At 35.6% G+C, this 25,000-nt stretch overlaps 3 protein-coding genes across 5 annotated transcripts in view; 1 reads left to right on the top strand and 2 right to left on the bottom strand.

The window, feature by feature from the left end:
• The window catches only part of polr3e (polymerase (RNA) III (DNA directed) polypeptide E), a 29,736-nt gene extending 26,153 nt beyond the window's left edge, over positions 1 to 3,583 (bottom strand). The window contains exons 1-3 of the mRNA XM_081392348.1: positions 3,356 to 3,583; positions 2,048 to 2,129; positions 1,723 to 1,773 (exon numbers count right to left, since the gene is read on the bottom strand). Of these exons, the coding sequence (XP_081248474.1) occupies positions 1,723 to 1,773; positions 2,048 to 2,086 (90 nt within the window). The 5' untranslated portion in view covers positions 2,087 to 2,129; positions 3,356 to 3,583. The remainder of the gene's footprint in view (positions 1 to 1,722; positions 1,774 to 2,047; positions 2,130 to 3,355) is intronic.
• A 1,446-nt stretch (positions 3,584 to 5,029) lies between these two features.
• On the bottom strand, positions 5,030 to 23,652 carry LOC308706901 (WD repeat domain phosphoinositide-interacting protein 1). 3 transcript variants are annotated; one of them, XM_081392792.1, is made up of 12 exons: positions 23,474 to 23,652; positions 20,331 to 20,413; positions 16,869 to 17,038; positions 16,239 to 16,335; positions 16,057 to 16,154; positions 11,346 to 11,438; positions 11,197 to 11,267; positions 10,171 to 10,278; positions 7,906 to 8,064; positions 7,725 to 7,832; positions 6,289 to 6,401; positions 5,030 to 5,795 (listed from the first exon to the last, which is right to left on the bottom strand). In XM_081392792.1, the coding sequence occupies exons 2-12, from the start codon at positions 20,392 to 20,394 to the stop codon at positions 5,674 to 5,676; spliced, it is 1,203 nt and encodes a 400-aa protein (XP_081248918.1). In that variant the 5' UTR covers positions 20,395 to 20,413; positions 23,474 to 23,652; the 3' UTR covers positions 5,030 to 5,673. The 3 variants fall into 3 exon arrangements, with proteins under 3 accessions (XP_081248918.1, XP_081248916.1, XP_081248917.1); XM_081392790.1 differs by lacking the exon at positions 23,474 to 23,652 and adding an exon at positions 21,120 to 21,434; XM_081392791.1 differs by lacking the exon at positions 23,474 to 23,652 and adding an exon at positions 20,750 to 20,785.
• LOC308706903 (arf-GAP with dual PH domain-containing protein 1) overlaps positions 23,095 to 25,000 on the top strand; it is a 43,784-nt gene continuing 41,878 nt past the window's right edge. The window contains exon 1 of the mRNA XM_081392795.1: positions 23,095 to 23,358. Within this exon, the coding sequence (XP_081248921.1) occupies positions 23,268 to 23,358 (91 nt within the window). The 5' untranslated portion in view covers positions 23,095 to 23,267. The remainder of the gene's footprint in view (positions 23,359 to 25,000) is intronic.

Here is a 25,000-nt window from a genome sequence, read left to right as displayed (position 1 = left end):
TTTTTCACTCCTCCATAGGCTGCTAGGTGACCGAAACTTGCTGGCCTAGAAAAGTTATTAAAGAGATCGTTAATATAGTCCAAGTGACTACAGTGGCTCAATCTTAAGTATATCAAGCGACGAGAATACTTTTTGTGCGCAAAAACAAACAAAAATAACAACTTTATTCCACTATTCATTTCCTTCTCTCTGGGCCTCGAGTCTTTTCACGTAGTGTTCTCGTCACTTGATATACTTAAGATTAAGCCACTGTAGTCACTTGGACTATATTAACGATCTCTTTAATAACTTTTCTGGGCCAGCAAGTTTCGGTCACCTAGAAGCCTATGGAGGAGTGAGACAGCTCTCGGATTTCATCAAAAAAATCTTAATTTGTGTTCAGAAGATGAACGAAGGTCTTACGGGGTTGGAACAACATGAGGGAGAGTATTAACTGACAGAATTTTCATTTTTGGGTGAACTAACCCTTTAACAGACTATACAGTAGGGCTGGGTAAAAAATATTGATTTCTCGATTTTAATCGGTTCTCATTTTTACGAACCGATATCGATTCTTAAATCCCAAGAATCGATTAGTCATCCTGTTTTCAGCTGATGAATGAATGGAAACATTGTTCCGCATCCCATCCAATAAATCGCAATAATCTTTGTGCTTTGTTACTATTGATATGAAACAAAGTCTCAGATTTCAAATTACGTCCATTTTCTTACGAAATTCAAAAACATAAATAGCGTTTTGTCGCTGTCGCGTGAGATCGCTCTGGCTCAGCTCTAGAGAAGCACATGATCTTCTCTTCCGCATTAATAACACCAGTTACAGCGCGAGATAAACATGAGCTTCTGTGTTAAAGATAGAGTACAACTTATCGAAGTCCGTATCATGTGACATGGAGTCGCTCAATCAGTGTTTCAACTGTGGAAAGACGTCAGTAAACAATGTCATGTAACGTCACATTTACCTCAGAAAAACCATGTGACCATAAACTCGTCAGTCAGTTTGAAATATTAACTCTAGAGAGGAGCATTCTGCTGAATATATGCACCATATTACATATTCATTACAACTTTTAATGTTCTTCAATATTTAATGCATGTTTGAATAAATCTGGCAGGTTTTTACGACAGCCACCATTTACATGTTTATATTTCATATAACTCTATTATTCTAAAATAAATAAAAGTGTAATTTAAGTGTTTGTATACAAATCAGTTCATTTTTACAGTTTTTCCGCATTTACGGTCACCTGACACACGTAACAGTCGATCATTCTTTAAAGGCGCGGTGTGTTTGGACAGAAGACGAGAGAGAGTTCTTTATTAAACTCGTAAAAGACAAAAGAATTACGGGAATACAGGATTATAAACAAAGAAATGCCACAATTTATCAAGAGTTTGAAGCAGATTTGAGGGTCTTTCCTTTCCATTAATACTTTGAAGACACGCCTACGACTCCTTCCATTAAACATAATGGCGATATACATAAACCATGGAAATGATGTTAGGGATGACTTCTCGCGAGAGAAAAAAAAAAGACGTTTTAGTCACGTCCGTTCAAGCTCAAGAAGACGTGAAAGAGATTTCAACTGAGTATTCGCACGCCGTCTGAGAAGAGGCTTTCTGGGTGATTGCTCAAACACACGTGCAAATGATAAACATTCGTGATGCAGCACTAGCCCAGGTGCGTCAACCTTCCCAACCTAATATCATATCTTCCATTCTTACCTGGAACAAATACAGCTTTTCCACAAGACTCCTGGCCAGGTACACGTCAATCTAACGAGAGAGAGAGAGAGAGAGAGAGAGAGAGAGTGTGTGAGTGAGTGAGTGAGTGAGTGAGTGAGAGAGTGAGAGAGGGCGAGGGAGAGGGAGAGAGAGAGAGAGAGAGAGAGAGAGAGAGAGAGAGAGAGAGAGAGAGAGAGAGAGAGAGAGAGAGAGAGAGAGAGAGAGAGAGAGAGAGAGAGAGAGAGAGAGAGAGAGAGAGAGAGAGTGATGATGGATGACGCTGCAGTTTGATCATCCTGGAGAAGCTCAACATGTCCATATCTACCTCTTGTATAATCGGATCGTCATCGTCTCCGCTGGCCATAATGAAGACAGGAGGAAGGAGTCACTGCTGGAAGACTTCAGGCCTGTACACACAACAAACTGCTGTGAAGCACAACACCAAAACACTGTGCTGGCAAATATATGGATCAAAACACAATACTGGGTCTCATAACATAAATTGTCCATGTTACCAACAACCCAAGACCACTATTGTGTTTTGACCCATATATTGTGGTAGTAAATATATATGTATAGTCAGTCACACGCATTATTATTATACATAAATACACTTATAGACAAATAATTATATGTAATAACTATAAATTTAACCTTTTCTTTTAAGATATATATATATATATTGCATGCACCGATATGTATATTTTGGCCGATACCGATAACTCATTATATTTAAAAGCTGATTACCGATATATTGGCTGATAAATCTAAATCCAAATTTTTATAGAATTTTTGAGAGCCTGATTACAAGATCAAAAGTCTCACCATTAAAGCCATGTCCCAAACACACAATTATAAAGTTCTCATGATAATGTTATGTAGCCGATATGACAGACTTGCGCTGCACATGTTGCACTTTACCGTATTTTACTTATTGAAGTGATTCAATCATATTTCAAGCAATTCAAACCCATCATGTTGAACAGTGGCATCTGAAGAGTCTCAGCTGAAGGAGATAATACATTATTGATCAGCTTTAATATATCGGCAACATTTTCACATCGGCCGATAACTAGGCTACAACATTATAAAAATCACATATATCGGCCGACACTGATATGGTGGCTGATATATCGAGCATCCCTATAATATATATATATATATATATATATATATATACTCATTTGTAACTGTCAATCAATCGCTATTGTTATGATAATTAGCTGGCAACTGTTTAGTGAATGATGCAAGGGCGAGCAACACGATAATGACGGCCGACAACTTTAAAGCATACACGAAAGGTACATTAAATTAAAAGTAAAATGTTAGATAATAATCCACGATAAAGGGAATCTGCCAGAGTCAGCAAACGAAACAACATGCTAACATGCGTTAGCTCTTCAGACTGAACATCAGACTCGCGTCGCGCAGACCCCGGAGAACATCGCAACATCTGCAGTCTGTGTGTGTTTATACACATGTAGACAGTGCGTATGAAACTTTTGATACAACATTATCACTGCTAACATGATGTGAACACACACACACACACACACACACACACACACACACACCGAGGCCTCGGCTGATCCACTAAACCAACAAAACACGGACGGTAAAGTTGAGATCTGACCTGTGATTCACTGGCCGCTCGTGCTCGTGCTGTGAACTCAAAGCTCCTTCAGCTGTGTATGTGTGTGTGTGAGTGTGTGTGGATGAGAGTCGCTGTCTCTGCTGCCATGTTTCTGATCACTGCAGTCACTCAGTCAGTCAAACACGTGGGGAGGAGCCGTGTGCGCACTCCACTATCCCAGCATGCACTGCGGCCGCGACTCACTGGCCGCGTCACAAATCCCGCCCTACAGAGTGTGCTAATGCTACTAGTGCTACTTAGGGAACTTACTGTTACCAGAGAATGTCTATTATTATGCAGTCATCTAGTTGTACATGTGCTGAAAGCTATTTTTTACAGTCTATGGCTGAAAGAGATCATTTGCCACAGTTATTACAATTACAAACATAATATATTGATACGCACGTCATGTGTGAAAATATTAGCCCTGTTTTATTAGCATACTCTAAACATCGCCTATGATATTAGTCTTAGTCGAGACAAAGGAGTCTGCCATTTTATTCAAAACGGTTTAAAATGTCACTTTCACCACTCCACTTTTACATAAACTTATTAAATACAAAAATCAAACCTGATGCATGTACATACACGGATGTGGACGGCCATTTCTGCCACAAATCAGAACAATATCATGCTTTTGGACATCATAATTATCACAGAAAAGTCGATAGAATGAAATACTAATCATATTTATGACATACTTAGTCATAATTAAGACATTAAAAGTCAAAATTATGACATACTAAGTCAAAATTATTAATTATTTCGTATTTTTTATTCTCATCATGACTTGTCAAAATTATGAGTCAAGTTTAAATGTTTATTTCATATATTTAACTTTTTGTCACAATCACTGAATGACTCAGTGATTTTTGTCATTATTTTATTAATGAATGTAATAAAATATCATAAAATATGACAGAGATAGTTATAATTTTTACTTTTTATCTCATAATTTTTCTCATTATTTATTTTCAATTCAATTATGACATAGAAAGTTTGACTTTTTATTTAATATATTTAACTTTTTATGTCACAATCACTGAATGGCTTAGTGTCACAGTTATTAATTTTTATTATAATAATTATGACAGATAGTCAATTTTAACTTTTTATCTCATCATTTTGACTTTTCTCATTTTTATGATGTGATTATGACTTTCTGTCATAATTTCAACTCAAAATTGTGTACATTTTTACCTTTTATTTAATATATTTATTTCATATTTATTTATTATATTTTGATCATAATTACTGAATGACTTTGTATGTCATAATTATGAATTTTAATGTCATAGTTATGATTTACCTAAACATGTGGCAGAAATGGGTGTCCATAATGACGAGCATCAGCAGACAAACTGAATGAACTACTGAGAGTGTGAAAAGTTGTAGAAAAAGTGCCTTTAACTGAAAATACATCCAATTACGCCATTTTGGTTCAAGCCTATAGATCTATTATGGGAGTTTGTTCTATTATAACTATATATAAACATAGCTGTATAGTATCTAAATGACATTTTTGTCACAACAAACACTATCATTTCATCACTTGTTTTATAGTTGCATTGATCTAAACTACTGTTTACTTCAGTCTAAACTATGATTACTATGAAACTATGATTACTATGAAACTATAGTATCTTTATAATAAATAATTCAGACGGCAATATTACATAACTTCTGCAACCCTTGTGTTTAATTTCTATATGTCCAGCACATCCTCCTCAACACAAACACACAAACAGTTACTTTCATTTCACCAGCTTTATTTTATTACTGTGAAATTGACTAAAAAGACCTGAGAGTGAGAAAGAGGAACATTAAAGGATATGATTTGTTGCGTATCTTGTGAAATCATGATGGAATTTGAAACTATAAACCCTAAAACTAATGTAATCTGTCAACTCAATGCATCGACAAGCTGTATTTAACACATCTATCGTTAGAGGTCTGCTACTCTTACTAATACTGTAGGTAGATTGCTTTAATACACACATTTCAAACAATGAATTTCAAAATCTGACTTTCGAGTGAAAGCATATCAGTTCTGCGTCCACTGACGAGGTGAAAAGGATTGTTCTTCATCATAATATATTACGCATGTATACGGACATCTGTGGCAAAATATGATTTCACAGTTGTAGTTAGAATCAGCAAATGCACACACACACATTTGCTCTAGTTGAAGTGTGATTGTACTTGTATAAGGTTAGCCTGATCTGGTAACACTGAATCTGATGGTGTTTATTACTCATGTCTCTCATTTATTTCCACCATAAACATGTCTTATGATGTTTCTGAGTGATCTGCATCCTTCAGGTGTCCTGAAAGCTAACCGGAGGAAACTCCTGTTCATCATCCAGACGGAGCGATTCATCCGCAAACTCATGATCTGGGATCAGTTCTCCTCTCTGCACTCCTCCATCCTCAGAGTAGCCTGGAAGAAAAGTGGATCATCATTTATCTTTCAGTCTTCAGGAAGTGCTGTGAGAACCAGACATTTGATATATGTGACCACAAACCAGTCATAAGGGTCAATTTTTTGACATTGAGATGTATATATCATATGAAAGCTGGACAAATAAGCTTTCCGTTGATGTTTGTTAGGATATGACAATATTTGGACATAGCTATGAAAATCTGGAATCTGAGGGTGCAAAGAAATCTAAACATTGAGAAAATCTCCTTTAAAGTTGTTCATTTATATAAAGTTTGTTGCGATTTTGCTGCAAAAATAATTTTTTTATATATTTAAAAATTTACAAAAAGAAATTTACAAAATATCTTCATGGAACATGATCTTTACTTAATATCCTAATGATTTTTGGCATTAAATAAAAATCAATAATTTTGACCCATACAATGTATTGTTGGCGTGCGACTTATGACTGGTTTTGTAGTCTAGGGTCACATATCCCTATTGGACGAACCCGTGAGGGAACTAGAGTCCTGATTGGTGTTCGTGGAAACAGTTTCTGCGTAGGATAAACTTCCGGCCTCCGGATCCGACGCCGCTGGGGGTTCATCCGCACTTTCATACAGTCTGTGGGAACAATGACATGCAGAATCAGCTTGAGATCTGACCATTTGATGTTGAGTGAGCCTCGTTTATACAGTCAAGAGGTTTAATTTACAGTTGAATATCTTTCACTGAATCACACACCTTTGCTTAAATTACTAAATACATACAGAGTTTTATTAAAAACATGGACAAGAACAGCAATTTGTGTCAAATTGGACAAGAAAAGTAAATAAATGTTAAAAATTAGATAAAAAAAACCTAAATAAATTATGGTTTATAATTTATGGTTTATTCTGGATAAAATTGGACAAAAAAACTAAATCAATTATATATTTTATGGTTTTAAATAAAAACAACATGCACAAGAGAACAGCAATTTGTGTGGTGGCAGCAATGATATTTTAATAGTTTTGAAGAAATTATATATTTTTCATGCTTTATTTGTATATCAATTTGACACAAAACTAATTCAATTATATATTTGATGGTTTATTGTGAATAAAATTGGACAAAAAATGTTAATATAATTTATATTTCATGATTTATTGTGAATCAAATTTAACAAAAACTGTAAATCAATTATATATTTTATGGTTTATTGTGTATCAAATTTGACAAAAAAAAGTAAAAAAAATAATATTTTATGGTTTATTGTGAATGAAATTGGACAAAAACTGTAAATCAATTATATATTTTATGGTTTATTGTGTATCAAATTTGACAAAAAAAGTAAAAAAAAAAATATTTTATAGTTTATTGTGAATGAAATTGGACAAAAACTGTAAATCAATTATATATTTTATGGTTTATTGTGTATCAAATTTGACAAAAAAAAAGTAAAAAAAAATATTTCATGATTTATTGTGAATCAAATTTAACAAAAACTGTAAATCAATTATATATTTTATGGTTTATTGTGTATCAAATTTGACAAAAAAAAGTAAAAAAAAATATTTTATGGTTTATTGTGAATAAAATTGGACAAAAAATATAAAAAAATATTTATTTTATGGCTTATTGTGTGTCAAATTTAACAAAAAATGTAAATAAATGATATATTTTATGGCTTATTGTGTATCAAATTTAACAAAAAATGTAAATAAATTATATATTTTGTGGTTTATTGTAATATAATTTGACAAAAAAACAAATCAATTATATAATTTATGGTTTATTGTGAATCAAATTGAACAAAATGTTTAAATCAGTTATATATGTTATGGCTTAGAATAAATCAAATTGAACAAAAAACTAAATCAATGTTATATTTTATGATTTATTGTGTAAATAATACACATTCATGATTTTTGAACCCAGTGAGTGATGTGTGATCCTCTGGCTCACCGGAGCTTATTGACTAAACGACAGTCTCCTCCTTCCTGCAGATCGAGGTTGTAGATGTAGAGATGACCATCTAATGAAGCCACCAGAAGACGAGGAACCTTCTGGATCCTATCAGCACAGACAACAACATTCAGGAGCTTCCACATCTCCATATCTCATACGGGACGTGTTTGGGACTCACGTGGAGAGAGCGGATATGTTCCTCATGCCCGCCGCGCTCAGGTGGACGCTAGCAAACGCTCTGTCCTGATGCATCATGTCCGACACCTGAGAGGGCAGGAGAGAGCTGGCGGCAGACAACATCTTCCCCATATATCCAGACCAGGAGGGAGAATCCGTGCTGAGAATCACATAACAATAACCAGTGTGGAAGTCCATTAAGCTGCTCTTTTAACTTTTGAGAATCATGATTTTTTCGTTTAATATAGAGAGCACAATTCTTCCGCGATTCTGAGTGCAACTAAACAAAATAACATATAACTTACTAGACAAAATGTTAATATTAAATATACAATGTAAAGATGTAATTAATTTGAATTACTTCACTTGTTTCATTATTGGATGAAGCAGCGCTTTTGAACGAATCTCTTGAATTAATGATTCAATGACTCACTCATAAAGACATCAAATGTTTCATTACTGGATAAATCAGCGTTTTTGAACGAATCATTTGAATGAATGATTCAATGACTCACTCATAAAGACTTCACTTGTTTCATTACTGGATGAATCAATGTTTTTGAATGAATCTCTTGAATGAATGATTCAATGACTCACTCATAAAGACTTCACTTGTTTCATTACTGGATGAATCAGCGTTTTTGAACGAATCTCTTGAATGAATGATTCAATGACTCATAAAGAAATCAAATTTTCATTACTGGATGAATCAGCGTTTTTGAACGAATCATTTGAATGAATGATTCAATGACTCACTCATAAAGACTTCACTTGTTTCATTACTGGATGAATCAATGTTTTTGAATGAATCTCTTGAATGAATGATTCAATGACTCACTCATAAAGACTTCACTTGTTTCATTACTGGATGAATCAGCGTTTTTGAACGAATCTCTTGAATGAATGATTCAATGACTCATAAAGACATCAAATGTTTCATTACTGGATGAATCAGCGTTTTTGAACGAATCATTTGAATGAATGATTCAATGACTCACTCATAAAGACTTCACTTGTTTCATTACTGGATGAATCAATGTTTTTGAATGAATCTCTTGAATGAATGATTCAATGACTCACTCATAAAGACTTCACTTGTTTCATTACTGGATGAATCAGCGTTTTTGAACGAATCTCTTGAATGAATGATTCAATGACTCATAAAGACATCAAATGTTTCATTACTGGATGAATCAGCGTTTTTGAACGAATCATTTGAATGAATGATTCAATGACTCACTCATTAAGACTTCACTTGTTTCATTACTGGATGAATCAATGTTTTTGAACGAATCTCTTGAATGAATGATTCAATGACTCAGTCATAAAGACTTCACTTGTTTCATTACTGGATGAATCAGTGTTTTTGAATGAATCTCTTGAATGAATGATTCAATGACTCATAAAGACATCAAATGTTTCATTACTGGATGAATCAGCGTTTTTGAACGAATCTCTTGAATGAATGATTCAATGACTCGCTCATAAAGACTTCACTTGTTTCATTACTGGACAAATCAGCGTTTTTGAACGAATCTCTTGAATGAATGATTCAATGACTCACTCATAAAGACTTCACTTGTTTCATTACTGGACGAATCAGTGTTTTTGAACAAATCTCTTGAATGAATGATTCAATGACTCGCTCATAAATACTTCACTTGTTTCATTACTGGATGAATCAGCGTTTTTGAACGAATCTCTTGAATGAATGATTCAATGACACATAAATCCTTCACTTGTTTCATTACTGGATGAATCAGCGTTTTTGAACGAATCTCTTGAATTAATGATTCAATGACAGATTTTTAACAGTCACTTGTCGCCACCTACTGGTGTAACGCTGTAACTGATACTATCGTTATTTTAAGCATCAAGTTACTTTCAAAAGGTGATTTGCCCTAATTTTGATCACATGGTAGACATCAGTCAGTGTTTATATCTTAAGTATAAACTTTTATTCCAGTACTTCCGTGATAATTTGAGTGATTGTAACAGAAATAATGATACTGTGTGGTTTAAAAGACTGTACCGATACATGACAATGGCTCTCTCTGGCTCAGAACACAGATCTGAATGTTCGCTGTGATTGGACTAGTCAAAGCTTTAATAGACAGAGCCGAATCGCTGTCATACAGGAATAAGTTTGTGTGGGTGTTTGAATCGAGCTCACGATCTTTTAGCGATTAATCGTGAAGCTCTACTGTATTAATGCACATCATCTGTGATGCAGTACACATGTTTTGTGATTGGATGTTGAATGTACCTGGGACTATGATGCTCCAGTTTGAAGATATGAACAGTCTCTGTGTTACTGGAGGCACATAGGAACTGTGCGTCGGCACTGAACGACAGGGAACTGATGCTGACGTACCTGAACACATCACATCTTTCACGTATGAGCACTTGATGTTTCTGTCTTTTCACTCTCAGTCATTTTTCCATTTAAATGTAGCATTCGAACACTTTTGCGATTAAATAGCCAACTCATTTGTATTACAGTTTATGCACAATCACAATTACATATTTCCACACATTGCTTAATTTGTCAAAATTACAGCTTGATTGGAAAGGCCATTTTAAATGTTAAGATCTAAAGTGTATTAATATCATTATACATTAATATCTATACCAGTATCTATAGTTTATTTTATTTTATTTTTTATTGGACCCCCAAATTTAATGATCCTTCCAAAAACTTTATGGAAGCTATATTTATCCATTTATAAATGTCATTTATACTGTTTGAGGAAAAATATACAGTTTGGCATTTTTAAGACAGCAAAATTTAACACTGCTTTCAAATTCTGATTACTTTTGTATAGTCATTTAAAAAAATGTCAATTAAATTAACATATAATAAACAAAAAGTATTTTTTCAAAAATGTTTCATTAACGTTTTTTCATTGCTATATACATTTAAATAATTAATATATATATGAAAGTAAAAAAAAAAAAAAAAAAAATATATATATATATATATATATATATACACACATATTGACGGCCCTAAAAATACATGTGTAATTTTCTCTCTCAATTTTTGAGAGTAGCAAAATTAAATTATGAAGTCATTGTAGGACATTTCAGTCTTAATATGAGAAAAAGAACAAAAAGTCATGTATTATTTTAAATAAAAATCAGCCCCTGGTATATACAGTTAAAGTGCTTGTAGTTGAAGAAACACCCATTAATTGTTAAGGTATATGAATATATTTATACATAGTCAGACTATATATAGCATTTTGAAACAATATGTATTGTGCAAAACACTATATAAATAATCTCTTACCTCTTCAACCCTCTGCGAAACTCAAACAGTTTGTCTCCGTCAGGAATGCTGAAGACTCGTATAACAGTGCCCTGGGTTATTACACAATCAGAACATGGAGAGAATAATGAGATGGAGAATATTTGAGAAAACAACCTTCTCAGACTCACTTTTTCAGAAGCACTGGCCAGACTGGTTCCTGAAGCGCTGAAAGAGACGGCGGCCACATGACTGGCATGAGCCGAGATCACAGTCACCTGCCTCTGAAATAACCCAAGAGGAGAGGATTTCAGCTCTGCTTTCCTTTTAAAGCAACAGATGGGAGATTCAACGGGGTTCTTACTGATGGAAGCTTGTTCCCGCCACAGAATAAAACATTTTAAAAGATGATTGCAACTTTTTATCTCACAATTGCAAGTTTACATCTCACAATTCTGACTTTATTTCTCAGAATTGCGAGATATAAAGTCGCAATTACGAGTTATAAAGTCAGAATTGCATGATATAAAGTTGCAATTTTGTGTTATAAAGTCAGAATTGCATGATATAAGGTTGCAATTTTGTGTTATAAAGTCAGAATTGCGAGATATAAAGTTGCAATTTTGTGTTATAAAGTCAGAATTGTGAGATATAAAGTTGCAATTTTGTGTTATAAAGTCAGAATTGTGTGATATAAAGTTGCAATTTTGAGATATGAAGTCAGAATTGTGAGATATAAAGTTGCAATTTTGTGTTATAAAGTCAGAATTGTGTGATATAAAGTTGCAATTTTGTGTTATAAAGTCAGAATTGTGTGATATAAAGTTGCAATTGTGTTATAAAGTCAGAATTGCGAGATATAAAGTTGCAATTTTGTGTTATAAAGTCAGAATTGTGAGATATAAAGTTGCAATTTTGTGTTATAAAGTCAGAATTGTGAGATATAAAGTTGCAATTTTGTGTTATAAAGTCAGAATTGTGAGATATAAAGTTGCAATTTTGTGTTATAAAGTCAGAATTGTGAGATATAAAGTTGCAATTTTGTGTTATAAAGTCAGAATTGTGTGATATAAAGTTGCAATTTTGTGTTATAAAGTCAGAATTGTGTGATATAAAGTTGCAATTTTGAATTATGAAGTCAGAATTGTGAGATATAAAGTTGCAATTTTGTGTTATAAAGTCAGAATTGTGTGATATAAAGTTGCAATTTTGTGTTATAAAGTCAGAATTGCGTGATATAAAGTTGCAATTGTGTTATAAAGTCAGAATTGTGAGATATAAAGTTGCAATTTTGTGTTATAAAGTCAGAATTGTGATATAAAGTTGCAATTTTGTGTTATAAAGTCAGAATTGTGTGATATAAAGTTGCAATTGTGTTATAAAGTCAGAATTGCGAGATATAAAGTTGCAATTTTGTGTTATAAAGTCAGAATTGTGAGATATAAAGTTGCAATTTTGTGTTATAAAGTCAGAATTGTGTGATATAAAGTTGCAATTTTGTGTTATAAAGTCAGAATTGTGAGATATAAAGTTGCAATTTTGTGTTATAAAGTCAGAATTTTGTGATATAAAGTTGCAATTGTGTTATAAAGTCAGAATTGCGAGATATAAAGTTGCAATTTTGTGTTATAAAGTCAGAATTGTGAGATATAAAGTTGCAATTTTGTGTTATAAAGTCAGAATTTTGTGATATAAAGTTGCAATTGTGTTATAAAGTCAGAATTGCGAGATATAAAGTTGCAATTTTGTGTTATAAAGTCAGAATTGTGAGATATAAAGTTGCAATTTTGTGTTATAAAGTCAGAATTGTGTGATATAAAGTTGCAATTTTGTTATAAAGTCAGAATTGTGAGATATAAAGTTGCAATTTTGTGTTATAAAGTCATAATTGTTTGATATAAAGTTGCAATTTTGTTATAAAGTCAGAATTGTGTGATATAAAGTTGCAATTGTGTTATGAAGTCAGAATTGCGAGATATAAAGTCGCAATTGCGTCGACTGCTAATTGTTAATTTTATTTACAGTTTTTCTCGATTGTTTACACACAAATACTGGTACTTGAGACACAATGACCACAACATGTAACTCATTCACCAACCCCCTGAACCAGTTCTGCTAAACTACAAGCACAATTCCTGCTTTACACTCAAATTGCAGTTCTAAAACACACTTTTTTCAAAACACTGCACACAATTCTCTGCTTTTGGCACAATTTTCATGCAGAAAATCTCTTGTTTTCACAAGGAACACACTGCCATTCAGATATGCACACTGACTCATCACATGGGCAAACACCCGTCACACAGTTTTACAATTAGCAATCAGAGCTTTAGCATAAAAAGGCAACAGGTGAGCTCTTCAACAGGTGAGCTCTTCAACAGGTGAGCTCTTCAACAGGTGATCTCTTCAACAGGTGATCTCTTCAACAGGTGAGCTCTTCAACAGGTGAGCTCTTCAACAGGTGAGCTCTTCAACAGGTGATCTCTTCAACAGGTGAGCTCTTCAACAGGTGAGCTCTTCAACAGGCGAGCTCTTCAACAGGTGAGCTCTTCAACAGGTCAGCTCTTCAACAGGTGAGCTCTTCAACAGGTGAGCTCTTCAACAGGTGATCTCTTCAACAGGTCAGCTCTTCAACAGGTGAGCTCTTCAACAGGTCAGCTCTTCAACAGGCGAGCTCTTCAACAGGCGAGCTCTTCAACAGGTGAGCTCTTCAACAGGTGAGCTCTTCAACAGGTCAGCTCTTCAACAGGTGAGCTCTTCAACAGGTGATCTCTTCAACAGGTCAGCTCTTCAACAGGTGAGCTCTTCAACAGGTCAGCTCTTCAACAGGCGAGCTCTTCAACAGGCGAGCTCTTCAACAGGTGAGCTCTTCAACAGGTGAGCTCTTCAACAGGTCAGCTCTTCAACAGGTCAGCTCTTCAACAGGTGAGCTCTTCAACAGGTGATCTCTTCAACAGGTCAGCTCTTCAACAGGTGAGCTCTTCAACAGGTGAGCTCTTCAACAGGTGAGCTCTTCAACAGGTGAGCTCTTCAACAGGTGATCTCTTCAACAGGTCAGCTCTTCAACAGGTGAGCTCTTCAACAGGTGATCTCTTCAACAGGTCAGCTCTTCAACAGGTGAGCTCTTCAACAGGTGAGCTCTTCAACAGGTGAGCTCTTCAACAGGCGAGCTCTTCAACAGGTGAGCTCTTCAACAGGTCAGCTCTTCAACAGGTGAGCTCTTCAACAGGTGAGCTCTTCAACAGGTGATCTCTTCAACAGGTCAGCTCTTCAACAGGTGAGCTCTTCAACAGGTCAGCTCTTCAACAGGCGAGCTCTTCAACAGGTGAGCTCTTCAACAGGTGAGCTCTTCAACAGGTGAGCTCTTCAACAGGTCAGCTCTTCAACAGGTCAGCTCTTCAACAGGTGAGCTCTTCAACAGGTCAGCTCTTCAACAGGTGAGCTCTTCAACAGGTCAGCTCTTCAACAGGCGAGCTCTTCAACAGGCGAGCTCTTCAACAGGTGAGCTCTTCAACAGGTGAGCTCTTCAACAGGTGAACTCTTCAACAGGTGAACTCTTCAACAGGCGAGCTCTTCAACAGGTGAGCTCTTCAACAGGTGAACTCTTCAACAGGTGAGCTCTTCAACAGGTGAGCTCTTCAACAGGTGAGCTCTTCAACAGGTGAGCTCTTCAACAGGTCAGCTCTTCAACAGGTGAGCTCTTCAACAGGTGAGCTCTTCAACAGGTGAGCTCTTCAACAGGTGAGCTCTTCAACAGGTGAACTCTTCAACAGGTGAGCTCTTCAACAGGTCAGCTCTTCAACAGGTGAGCTCTTCAACAGGTGAGCTCTTCAACAGGTGAGCTCTTCAACAGGCGAGCTCTTCAACAGGTGAGCTCTTCAACAGGTGAGCTCTTCAACAGGTGAGCTCTTCAACAGGTGAGCTCTTCAACAGGTGAGCTCTTCAACAGGTGAACTCTTCAACAGGTGAGCTCTTCAACAGGTCAGCTCTTCAACAGGTGAGCTCTTCAACAGGTGAGCTCTTCAACAGGTGAGCTCTTCAACAGGTGAGCTCTTCAACAGGTGAGCTCTTCAACAGGTGAGCTCTTCAATGGAGCAATGGATGCCAACATTAGATTTTTTTTTTATTACTGTAACTGTATACAGTCAATTCTTCTGTTGTTCTGTATGTAGACCACTGTATGTCCTACTTTGTGTTGGTTGGGATGTACACTGTGTATATTGTTTTTGTGGGAAAAATAAAATATATTTGTTACCGTGTATTTGTGTGTTCTGAGTATAAAAACAATATTCTCAGATATTTTACAACACACTTATGTATGTACTGTCTGTAGAAAGTGTAACACTGAACCAAAAAAGGCCTAAGTCATTATGATGAATGGAGAAGAAGTGTTTTCCATTCATCATAGTGTTTTACACTGAGCATATCAGTGTTCAACTGGTTCTTATAAATGTCTATTCATATGATGGTTTGTGTGTGTCATTTGAAAACAAAATACCATTTTGAGAAGAAATAACATTGTTTTGAATGTAAAGTTTCATTTTGCAGGAGAATTGAGGGGTTTTGCCCATTGTGTGTGTGTTTTTTGGATTTGTGTGTAGAGTTCTGAGAATATGAGGCATGCTTTCAGAAAATGTGTGTAAACAATCGAGAAAAACTGATTTTAATAATCGAAAAAATCATTTTTAGACGTTTTTTCTCACAATTGCGACTTTATATCTCGCAATTCTGACATCTTTTCACAGAACTGCGAGTTATAAAGTCCAATTCTAAGGAAACATTTTTTTCTCAGAATTGTGAGTTTATAACTCGCAATTACGACTTTATATATCTCATATATAAAAAGTCTCTATTACCTTTTTTATTTTTCACTCTGTGGCGTAAACACGCTGCCGTACTTACCAGATTCCCAGCATCATACAGAGTGATTTCTCCCGCAGTGAAGCTCCCAGGATAGGCCAGGTATGAGTTGGAATGATTAACAGATAAAGCGCAGAGACCTGACAGATGGAAAGCATTAAAGAAAGCAGGTTTTTAGGTGTGATTACGGTAATAACTCAGAGGTGTACTTGAGCTGTGAGCACCTTTGGGGTTCGGTGGCGTGTGGAGGACGGACTTCAGGAGCTTCATGTCCTTGATATTATGGATGTACAGAGCCTCCTCCAAACAAACCACCAGTCTCTGAAAGAAGGAAATATAAACGTTCGGAATACTCGAGAAAATGCATTTATCTGATGAAAAATTCAGTAAAATTGTGATATATTATTACAATTTAAAACAACTGTTTCTATGTGAATATATCGTCAAATGTAATTTATTCCTGTGAACAAAGCTGAATTTTCAGCATCATTACTCCAGTCTTCAGAGTCACATGATCCTTCAGAAATCACTCTAATATGATGATTCGATGCTCAAGAAACATTTACTATTATTATCAATGTTGAAAACAGGAAATTGTGATACATTTTATTTTTCAGGATATTTTGATGAATAGAAAGCTCAAAAGAACAGCATTTATTTGAAACATCAAAAATCATTAAGTGTCTTTACTCTCACTTTGAATGTGTCTCTGTTGGATAGAAGTATTAATTTGTTGAGTGTAACGATATGGTATGATAATGGTCTGTGTGTTGAGTGTAACGAGTTTTGAATGGTGTGTGTGTGTGTTGAGTGTAACGAGTTTTGAATGGTGTGTGTGTGTGTGTGTGTCTCACCTGCCGGTTGAGTCTGACGGCGAGGATGTTGCTGGAGTAGCTGTAGTTACAGATCTCTGTGCCCTTCTTGAAGTGGTAGATGTTCATCCTGAACGGTGTAGATCTGCTCACGATCACCATCAGACTGCTGGAGAAGAGCCGCTCCGCAACACACACGTCCGGGCTTTCCTCTGATCACACACACACACACACACACACACACAAGACACAGGCAGTGACACATACAGCGTTACACACTGAGATTCAACATTACACAGAAGATGCAAAGTGAATGAATGGCATTGCACTTACATACAAAATATTCAACTATGTGGCTTTTGCAATTAAATGAATCCTGGTCTGTTACGTTTGACAACCTTAATGTTTCCAAATACTTTTTATCTATACAGTTCTGTGTTATTATGGTTAACTCAAACTAAAACCATGAAAAGCATTTTATCATTACTTTAAATAAATAGAAATTAACTGAAATAAAATAACATTTTAAATAAAAATAATAAATAAAAATAAATAAAAACTATTTAGACAAATTACAAAAACAAAATATAAAATTAATAAAATGACAGTAACAACCAAATTGATTAAACATGATTTAAAAAATGTAAATTAAAGCTGTCAAATTGATTAATCGTGATTAATATAATATACATATATGTATATAATGTATGTATATTATATATTTAAGTATACAATTATACAGTATATATAATATGTATATACAGTGAGGAAAATAAGTATTTGAACACCCTGCTATTTTGCAAGTTCTTCCACTTGGAAATCATGGAGGGGTCTGAAATTGTCATCGTAGGTGCATGTCCACTGTGAGAGACATAATCTAAAAAAAAAAATCCAGAAATCACAATGTATGATTTTTTAACTATTTATTTGTATGATACAGCTGTAAATAAGTATTTGAACACCTGAGAAAATCAATGTTAATATTTGGTACAGTAGCCTTTGTTTGCAATTACAGAGGTCAAACGTTTCCTGTAGTTTTTCACCAGGTTTGCACACACTGCAGGAGGGATTTTGGCCCACTCCTCCACACAGATCTTCTCTAGATCAGTTCAGGTTTCTGGGCTGTCGCTGAGAAACACGGAGTTTGAGCTCCCTCCAAAGATTCTCTATTGGGTTTAGGTCTGGAAACTGGCTAGGCCACGCCAGAACCTTGATATGCTTCTTACAGAGCCACTCCTTGGTTATCCTGGCTGTGTGCTTCGGGTCATTAAGACCCAGCCTCGACCCATCTTCAATGCTCTAACTAAGGGAAGGAGGTTGTTCCCCAAAATCTCGCAATACATGGCCCCGGTCATCCTCTCCTTAATACAGTGCAGTCGCCCTGTCCCATGTGCAGAAAAACACCCCCAAAGCATGATGCTACCACCCCCCCCCCATGCTTCACAGTAGGGATGGTGTTCTTGGGATGGTACTCATCATTCTTCTTCCTCCAAACACGTTTAGTGGAATTATGACCAAAAAGTTCTATTTTGGTCTCATCTGACCACATGACTTTCTCCCATGACTCCTCTGGATCATCCAAATGGTCATTGGCAAACTTAAGACGGGCCTTGACATGTGCTGGTTTAAGCAGGGGAACCTTCCGTGCCATGCATGATTTCAAACCATGACGTCTTAGTGTATTACCAACAGTAACCTTGGAAACGGTGGTCCCAGCTCTTTTCAGGTCATTGACCAGCTCCTCCCGTGTAGTTCTGGGCTGATTTCTCACCTTTCTTAGGATCATTGAGACCCCACGAGGTGAGATCTTGCATGGAGCCCCAGTCCGAGGGAGATTGACAGTCATGTTTAGCTTCTTCCATTTTCTAGTGATTGCTCCAACAGTGGACCTTTTTTCACCAAGCTGCTTGGCAATTTCCCCGTAGCCCTTTCCAGCCTTGTGGAGGTGTACAATTTTGTCTCTAGTGTCTTTGGACAGCTCTTTGGTCTTGGCCATGTTAGTAGTTGGATTCTTACTGATTGTATGGGGTGGACAGGTGTCTTTATGCAGCTAACGACCTCAAACAGGTGCATCTAATTAAGGATAATAAATGGAGTGGAGGTGGACATTTTAAAGGCAGACTAAGGCCCCGATCACACCTGACGCGTTTTTTGCAGTGAGAGGCGCCTGTTTTCAATTGGTTTCCTATGGCAGCGAGCGTTCTGCGCGCTGTTTATGCGCCTTCTGCGCCACGCGTTTTACCGCCTGCTGCGCCTCGCGTTTTTGAAGTTGAAAAAAAAAAGCAACTCGGAAAAAGCGCCCGACGTCATCGCGTTTTTTTCCACTGTCCAATCGAGTGAATGGAGAGGCGGGCCTTCCGTTTTAGTGATGAAAGCTACAGTTGATTGAACGCCCGGAGTGTGCGATGATGGAGGATAAACTTGTGGTGCTCTCGCGGGTTACCAGGAGCTTAACGACTCCACGAACCGTAACTATCACAATGTTAACAGAAAGTAAATAAAAGTAATAAAAGGCAGATTTGACGTTTACTTGACTGACAGGACAGCTGTTTCAGTGGTTGCCTAGCAACATAAAAAAACGCAGCACACTGCTCGTTCTGTGTGATGGTAAGTGCAGTGCACCTCGCGTTTTCGAACCTGAAAAACGCGTCAGGTGTGATCAGGGCCTAACAGGTCTTTGAGGGTCAGAATTCTAGCTGATAGACAGGTGTTGAAATACTTATTTGCAGCTGTATCATACAAATAAATAGTTAAAAAATCATATATTGTGATTTCTGGATTTTTTTTTTTTTTAGATTATGTCTCTCACAGTGGACATGCACCTACTACGATGACAATTTCAGACCCCTCCAAGATTTCCAAGTGGGAGAACTTGCAAAATTGCAGGGTGTTCAAATACTTATTTTCCTCACTGTATATATATATATATATATACATACATACATACACACACATATATTATATAAACACAAACTTATGTTAGGTGTGATTAATCGACTTGACGGCTCTCTTATATAGTATATACCGATATATACACACACACAAACACACACACAATAAAATTTTTTAATTTATTCCAAATATTAATAAAAACTATAACAGTATTTCATAGATTCTTAAATAACACGGATATGATTGTTTCAAAACAGCCTTGTACAATTAATCAAAATACATCATGATAGAGAGATTTATGAATGTATGGCTTTGAGGCTCGGTAAGAGAGGAAATATAAGATTTGATGACTGTTATTATTTTCAAACCTGGACAGTAGCAGTAATAAAAATAAGTATGTGTTCAGATATGAACCCTCCAGATGTGACTGGGTTACAGAACCACGATTCATTTATCTCTGGTTGTGATGAACACTTGTTTGAACACTTCATGTTTCGGGTCTAAGATGACCTGACCCTTGCCTCGCTTCTGTTTATTTTACAAACTTCCCAAAATGGGATGGCTCTGTGGACAAATGTTTGGGATGAAATTTTAAAGGAGTTTTATATATACCTCCTTGATGAATGCAATCCATTCTGTCAACAGAAGACAGAGAGAAGAGCCGGTAGCCATTCATACCACCGACAGCCAAAGACCTGAGAGAGAGAGAGAGAGAGAGAGAGAGAGAGAGAGAGAGAGAGAGAGAGAGAGAGAGAGAGAGAGAGAGAGAGAGAGAGAGAGAGAGAGAGAGAGAGAGAGAGAGAGAGAGAGAGAGAGAGAGAGAGAGAGAGAGAGAGAGAGAGAGAGAGAGAGAGAATGAAGATAGATAGATAGATAGATAGATAGATAGATAGATAGATAGATAGATAGATAGATAGATAGATAGTAAAACGTTCACAGATATTATAATTTGTTTCACTGTTAATTTGTACAATTAATTTAAGTTGTTCATTTAGATTTAAGTTATGTTATAATATTCTATTTTTTTGTACTTTATAATTTTATACTGTATAATTATTCTATGTGTTCCAAGCTTTGGCAATATTGTAACATGTACAGTCATGCCAATAAAGCAATTTTGAATTGAATTGAATTAGATAGATAGATAGATAGATAGATAGATAGATAGATAGATAGATAGATAGATAGATAGATAGATAGATAGATAGATAGATAGATAGATAGATAGATAGATAGATAGATAGATAGATGTTAGGGTTAAATAGATGTCATGTTTGTGATCTGGCATAGACTAATAATAACTGTACAAATAAAACGCCATGATCACCGAGACCCGTTTTGGGAAACTCGTCAAGTTTTTAACAACATACGGATCCCGAGAGGATTCATATGCGCGCTCACGTCGTGTCCTGGTTGAAGGAAGCGCATGAGAGTCTCTGGAGATCCGGAGATCCATCAGAACCGAGTCTTCGAATCTTCTCTCCAGTTCCGAACTCTGGGATCGGTTCGATCATCCTAAAAACGTCCCACTACGCAACGACTCAAAAGACGTTTGTCTGGTGTATGTCCATAAACTGTCGCAATTTTGCTTTCAAAGAAAATTACATGTTGAGCAACTTAATTATTATTTTTAAGGTCATTATTATTACATGCTCGATTAACAATGTCCAGTTACTGACATGCACAGTATTCCGTTTGAGCAAAACAAGCTGACGTGAGGCGCATACGTCATAGAGCCATGAAGAATCTTATTGGTTAAAGAAAACGTCTGCCTCGCTTGGTACGAGCCCACTGCTCGAGAACTGTGTCTGATTGGCTCAAACTTGCACTAATGGGCGTGGCATTTGAAAAGCCGCTGGTGATTGGCCGCTTTCACTCTCAATAACAGCACGAGGGATTGTTTTGGTCGCATTCGTCGAGCATTCACGACATATAAAGACCTTCTTGTTCATAAACCACACTTAAATAAATACACACGCTTATAATATCCTCCTTAATTCAAGCGCCCAGCATATTGGACACATTTGTTTGGGATTTTCTGACTTTTCAGTGTTTTTACACAACTCAGATCATATTGATTAGCCATTTGTCAGATGATTTTATTTGATTAGATTAAAATCAGGCGAGAATGACACTTTAATGATCCCATATTTTTATTTATCTTTGTACAGTTGTTACAGAATGTTGCTATCATGAAGGGGGAAATGTTTATGTTTAATGACAAAATTCCTGGTGAAAAACTACATTACCCACGATTCTGCGAAAACTCTCCACCAATCAGAGAATCGAAATATGCAAATTGCCCCAAAAGAACTGCCCCCTCCCATGAAGCATTGCAAACTACACTCTCAAACTACTTGTTTCTAAATATGTGACAATTTAAATAATTATGTTATTTGCAGTGCTTCATAACTGCGTAACTGGTTTTGTTACCATTCTGATTTGTGGAGATGGTTTGCAGGATCATGGGTATTGTAATTTTTTCACCAGGAATTCTGCTAATTCTGATTTTCAGTGCTGAGGTTAGTGGAAACGTTTAGAGAAAAACACTGTAAACAAAATTGTAAAAATAAATAAATAATAAAATTAATATTAAACTAACTAAGTAACTAACTAGATTTGATTCAAATAAAAGTTTTTTAATTTGAATGAATTAATTATATATATATATATATATATATATATATATATGTGGATTAAAGTGGATTAAAATGAAAATAATTTGGTTTAATTTAAATGAATTGCTTAAATAAATAAGTAACATTTTATTTAAATAAATAATAAATATTTACATTTTATTAAAAATAAATAAATAATTGATTAAAATAATTAATTAATTGGATTAAATAAAAAATAATTGGTTTAATTTAAATAAATGAATTGAACAAAAAAACTACTGTAAAAAAGTTAAACTTTTAAGTACAATCAACTTGAATATTTAAGTAATTTCAACTTAAATTATATTAAACTGGCTTAGGCTACACAAATGAGCTGAATCTTGTATAAAAAAAGTTGAAAATGTATTAACTAATTTTGATGAGTTAAAACAATGTAAAAACATATGCTGTCATAACTTATTATTGATCATACATGTTTTTATAGAAGTGAAATGTTCTGAGTGCGAGTGATTCCTCAAGTCGCCGCTAGGTGTCGCTGTGTTTCTAGTCGAATAAGGAGGGAGGGAACCGATAAGACGCTGATAAATTCTCTAGAGAGAAAGAAAAGGATCTCTCTTTCTCTCTCTCTCTCTCTCTCTTTCTCTCTCTCTCTCTCTCTCTCTCTCTCTCTCTCTCTCTCTCTCTCTCTCTCTCTCTCTCTCTCTCTCTCTCTCTCTCTCTACCGCCAGAACCCTGAGCGCAAACACAAAGAGGAAGAGAAGTACACTATATTCCTCTGCCACCGCTGAGTGGACACACCGCCTCGGGCTCCATCAGTAGTCGAGCTCGCGGTTATTTCGAGGTTATCTGAAGGTTTTCATTCATTCGTCGTTTCCTGCCCGCGATAGAGAGACTGTACCGGAGACTGTATCGATCCTCGGAGACGCACGTCATGGCGAACGAGCCCGAGCGCAACAGCCGCGATCTGCGCGAGCTCCGGGAGCGCGCCGGGAACGACAGATGCGCGGACTGCGGTGCTGCAGGTGAGAGTGTGTGTGTGTGTGTGTGTGTGTGAGAGAGAGAGAGAGAGAGAGAGAGAGAGAGAGAGAGAGCGAGAGAGAGGGAGAGAGAGAGAGAGAGAGAGAGAGAGACACTCACCTGATCAAACCAGACCTGAACCCGGCAACACACCTGTCTGTGTGTGTGTGTGTGTGTGTGTGTGATGGATAGGTTTAGGGTGTGTGTGTGTGTGTGTGTGTGTGTGTGTGTGTGTGTGTGTGATGGGTAGGTTTAGGGTGTGTGACTGTGTGTGTGTGTGTGTGTGTGTGTGTGTGTGTGTGGTCCTGCGTCTGCTGTGAGGCCCTGAGTGAGAACGCCTGACACACAGGCTACACTTTAAATATTTAATTGGCTAAAATTAATAAATAAATAACAAATGTAAATATTACATATTTTATTATTAGGACAACATTATATATTTATATATATATATATAACCCATAATGTTGTCCTAATAATAAAATATGTAATATTTACATTTGTTATTTATTATTGCATTTTTAATTACATATATTTTATTGTAGTCTATTATTAAAATAAGAATTAGATGTATGATACAGTAAGTTATGTTATGATATATAAAAATATAGCCTATATAATGTAATAATACATACTATGTTTACATAGTTTATATTTTAAATCGATTTGTGAAATTTGTTTTAATTTTTATTTGTTGTCTGTTATTTTAAGTTTAATTAAGTATATTATAATGTCATTATATTATTAAAATAAAAATGAGATATAAGTGATTTAGTACGTTAAGTTACAATAGTATAATATACAGCGTACATATTAATTTAATATAATAAAATAGCATTATATTTTATATAGTCCATATTTTAATTTGTATTTATACATATAGAGCATATATTATATATAGTAATATAATTTAAATAACATTTTTATATAGTTAATGTTTTTTTTCAATCTATTAAATACTTTTAATTTTATATTTGTTATTTATTATTAAAATTTTAATTAGTGAATTGCAATAATATTATATATATAAAGTTAAGTTATATTATATTTGTATATAGCATATATTATGTGTAATAATGTATTATATAACATATATAATATAATGCATTACATTTGTATATATTTAATTATGTTATTATTATTATTTATTGTATAGTATTTTAATTGATTTATAAACTATTTATTGTTTATTATATTCATAATTGCTGTGTATATTTTAAAAGCCATAGCAATAAATGTGTGTGAGTGGCTAAACACACGTTGTGTTAGTGACCTCATGTTATCGGGGATTCTGCAGTGTCATTAAAGTGACTCGGTGTGTGTGTGTTATCATGACGTCACAGTCACATGTCATCACTCTGAGCCTCACAGGGAAAATACATGTTTCAGGATCAGTCATGTGTTCATGTTATTTGATGAGACTGTGCTGGACACACACACACACACACACACACACACACACACACACACACACACACACACACACACACACACACACACACACACACACACACTGATCTGTTCTCAGCCAATCACACCCCCAGACCCAAAACTAAAGGCTTGTACAGTGCTGGTTTGGTGACACACAGCACTGAGTCACACACGTTGTTTGCAAAGGCGTTAAACATGGGTTTGTGGTGCGTTTAG

The sequence above is a fragment of the Scardinius erythrophthalmus genome (genome assembly GCF_964197995.2).
Source record: "Scardinius erythrophthalmus genome assembly, chromosome: 18".
In the NCBI taxonomy this organism is placed as follows: domain Eukaryota; kingdom Metazoa; phylum Chordata; class Actinopteri; order Cypriniformes; family Leuciscidae; genus Scardinius; species Scardinius erythrophthalmus.
Note: the sequence above shows the minus strand (reverse complement) of the source record. Positions and strands in the feature narration are given on the sequence as shown.

What these genes read in the sequence shown, in the direction of transcription:
- LOC308706901 (XM_081392790.1), bottom strand. Translation starts at nt 21,232, where the DNA reads ATGATCGAACCGATCCCAGAGTTCGGAACTGGAGAGAAGATTCGAAGA. An exon ending in GGATTGCATTCATCAAGGAG is followed by an intron (nt 17,039 to 20,330) that starts GTATATATAAAA and finishes GTGTGTGATCAG; the next exon opens with AGGAAAGCCCGGACGTGTGT. An exon ending in CGTTTAGTCAATAAGCTCCG is followed by an intron (nt 6,402 to 7,724) that starts GTGAGCCAGAGG and finishes TTGTTCCCACAG; the next exon opens with ACTGTATGAAAGTGCGGATG.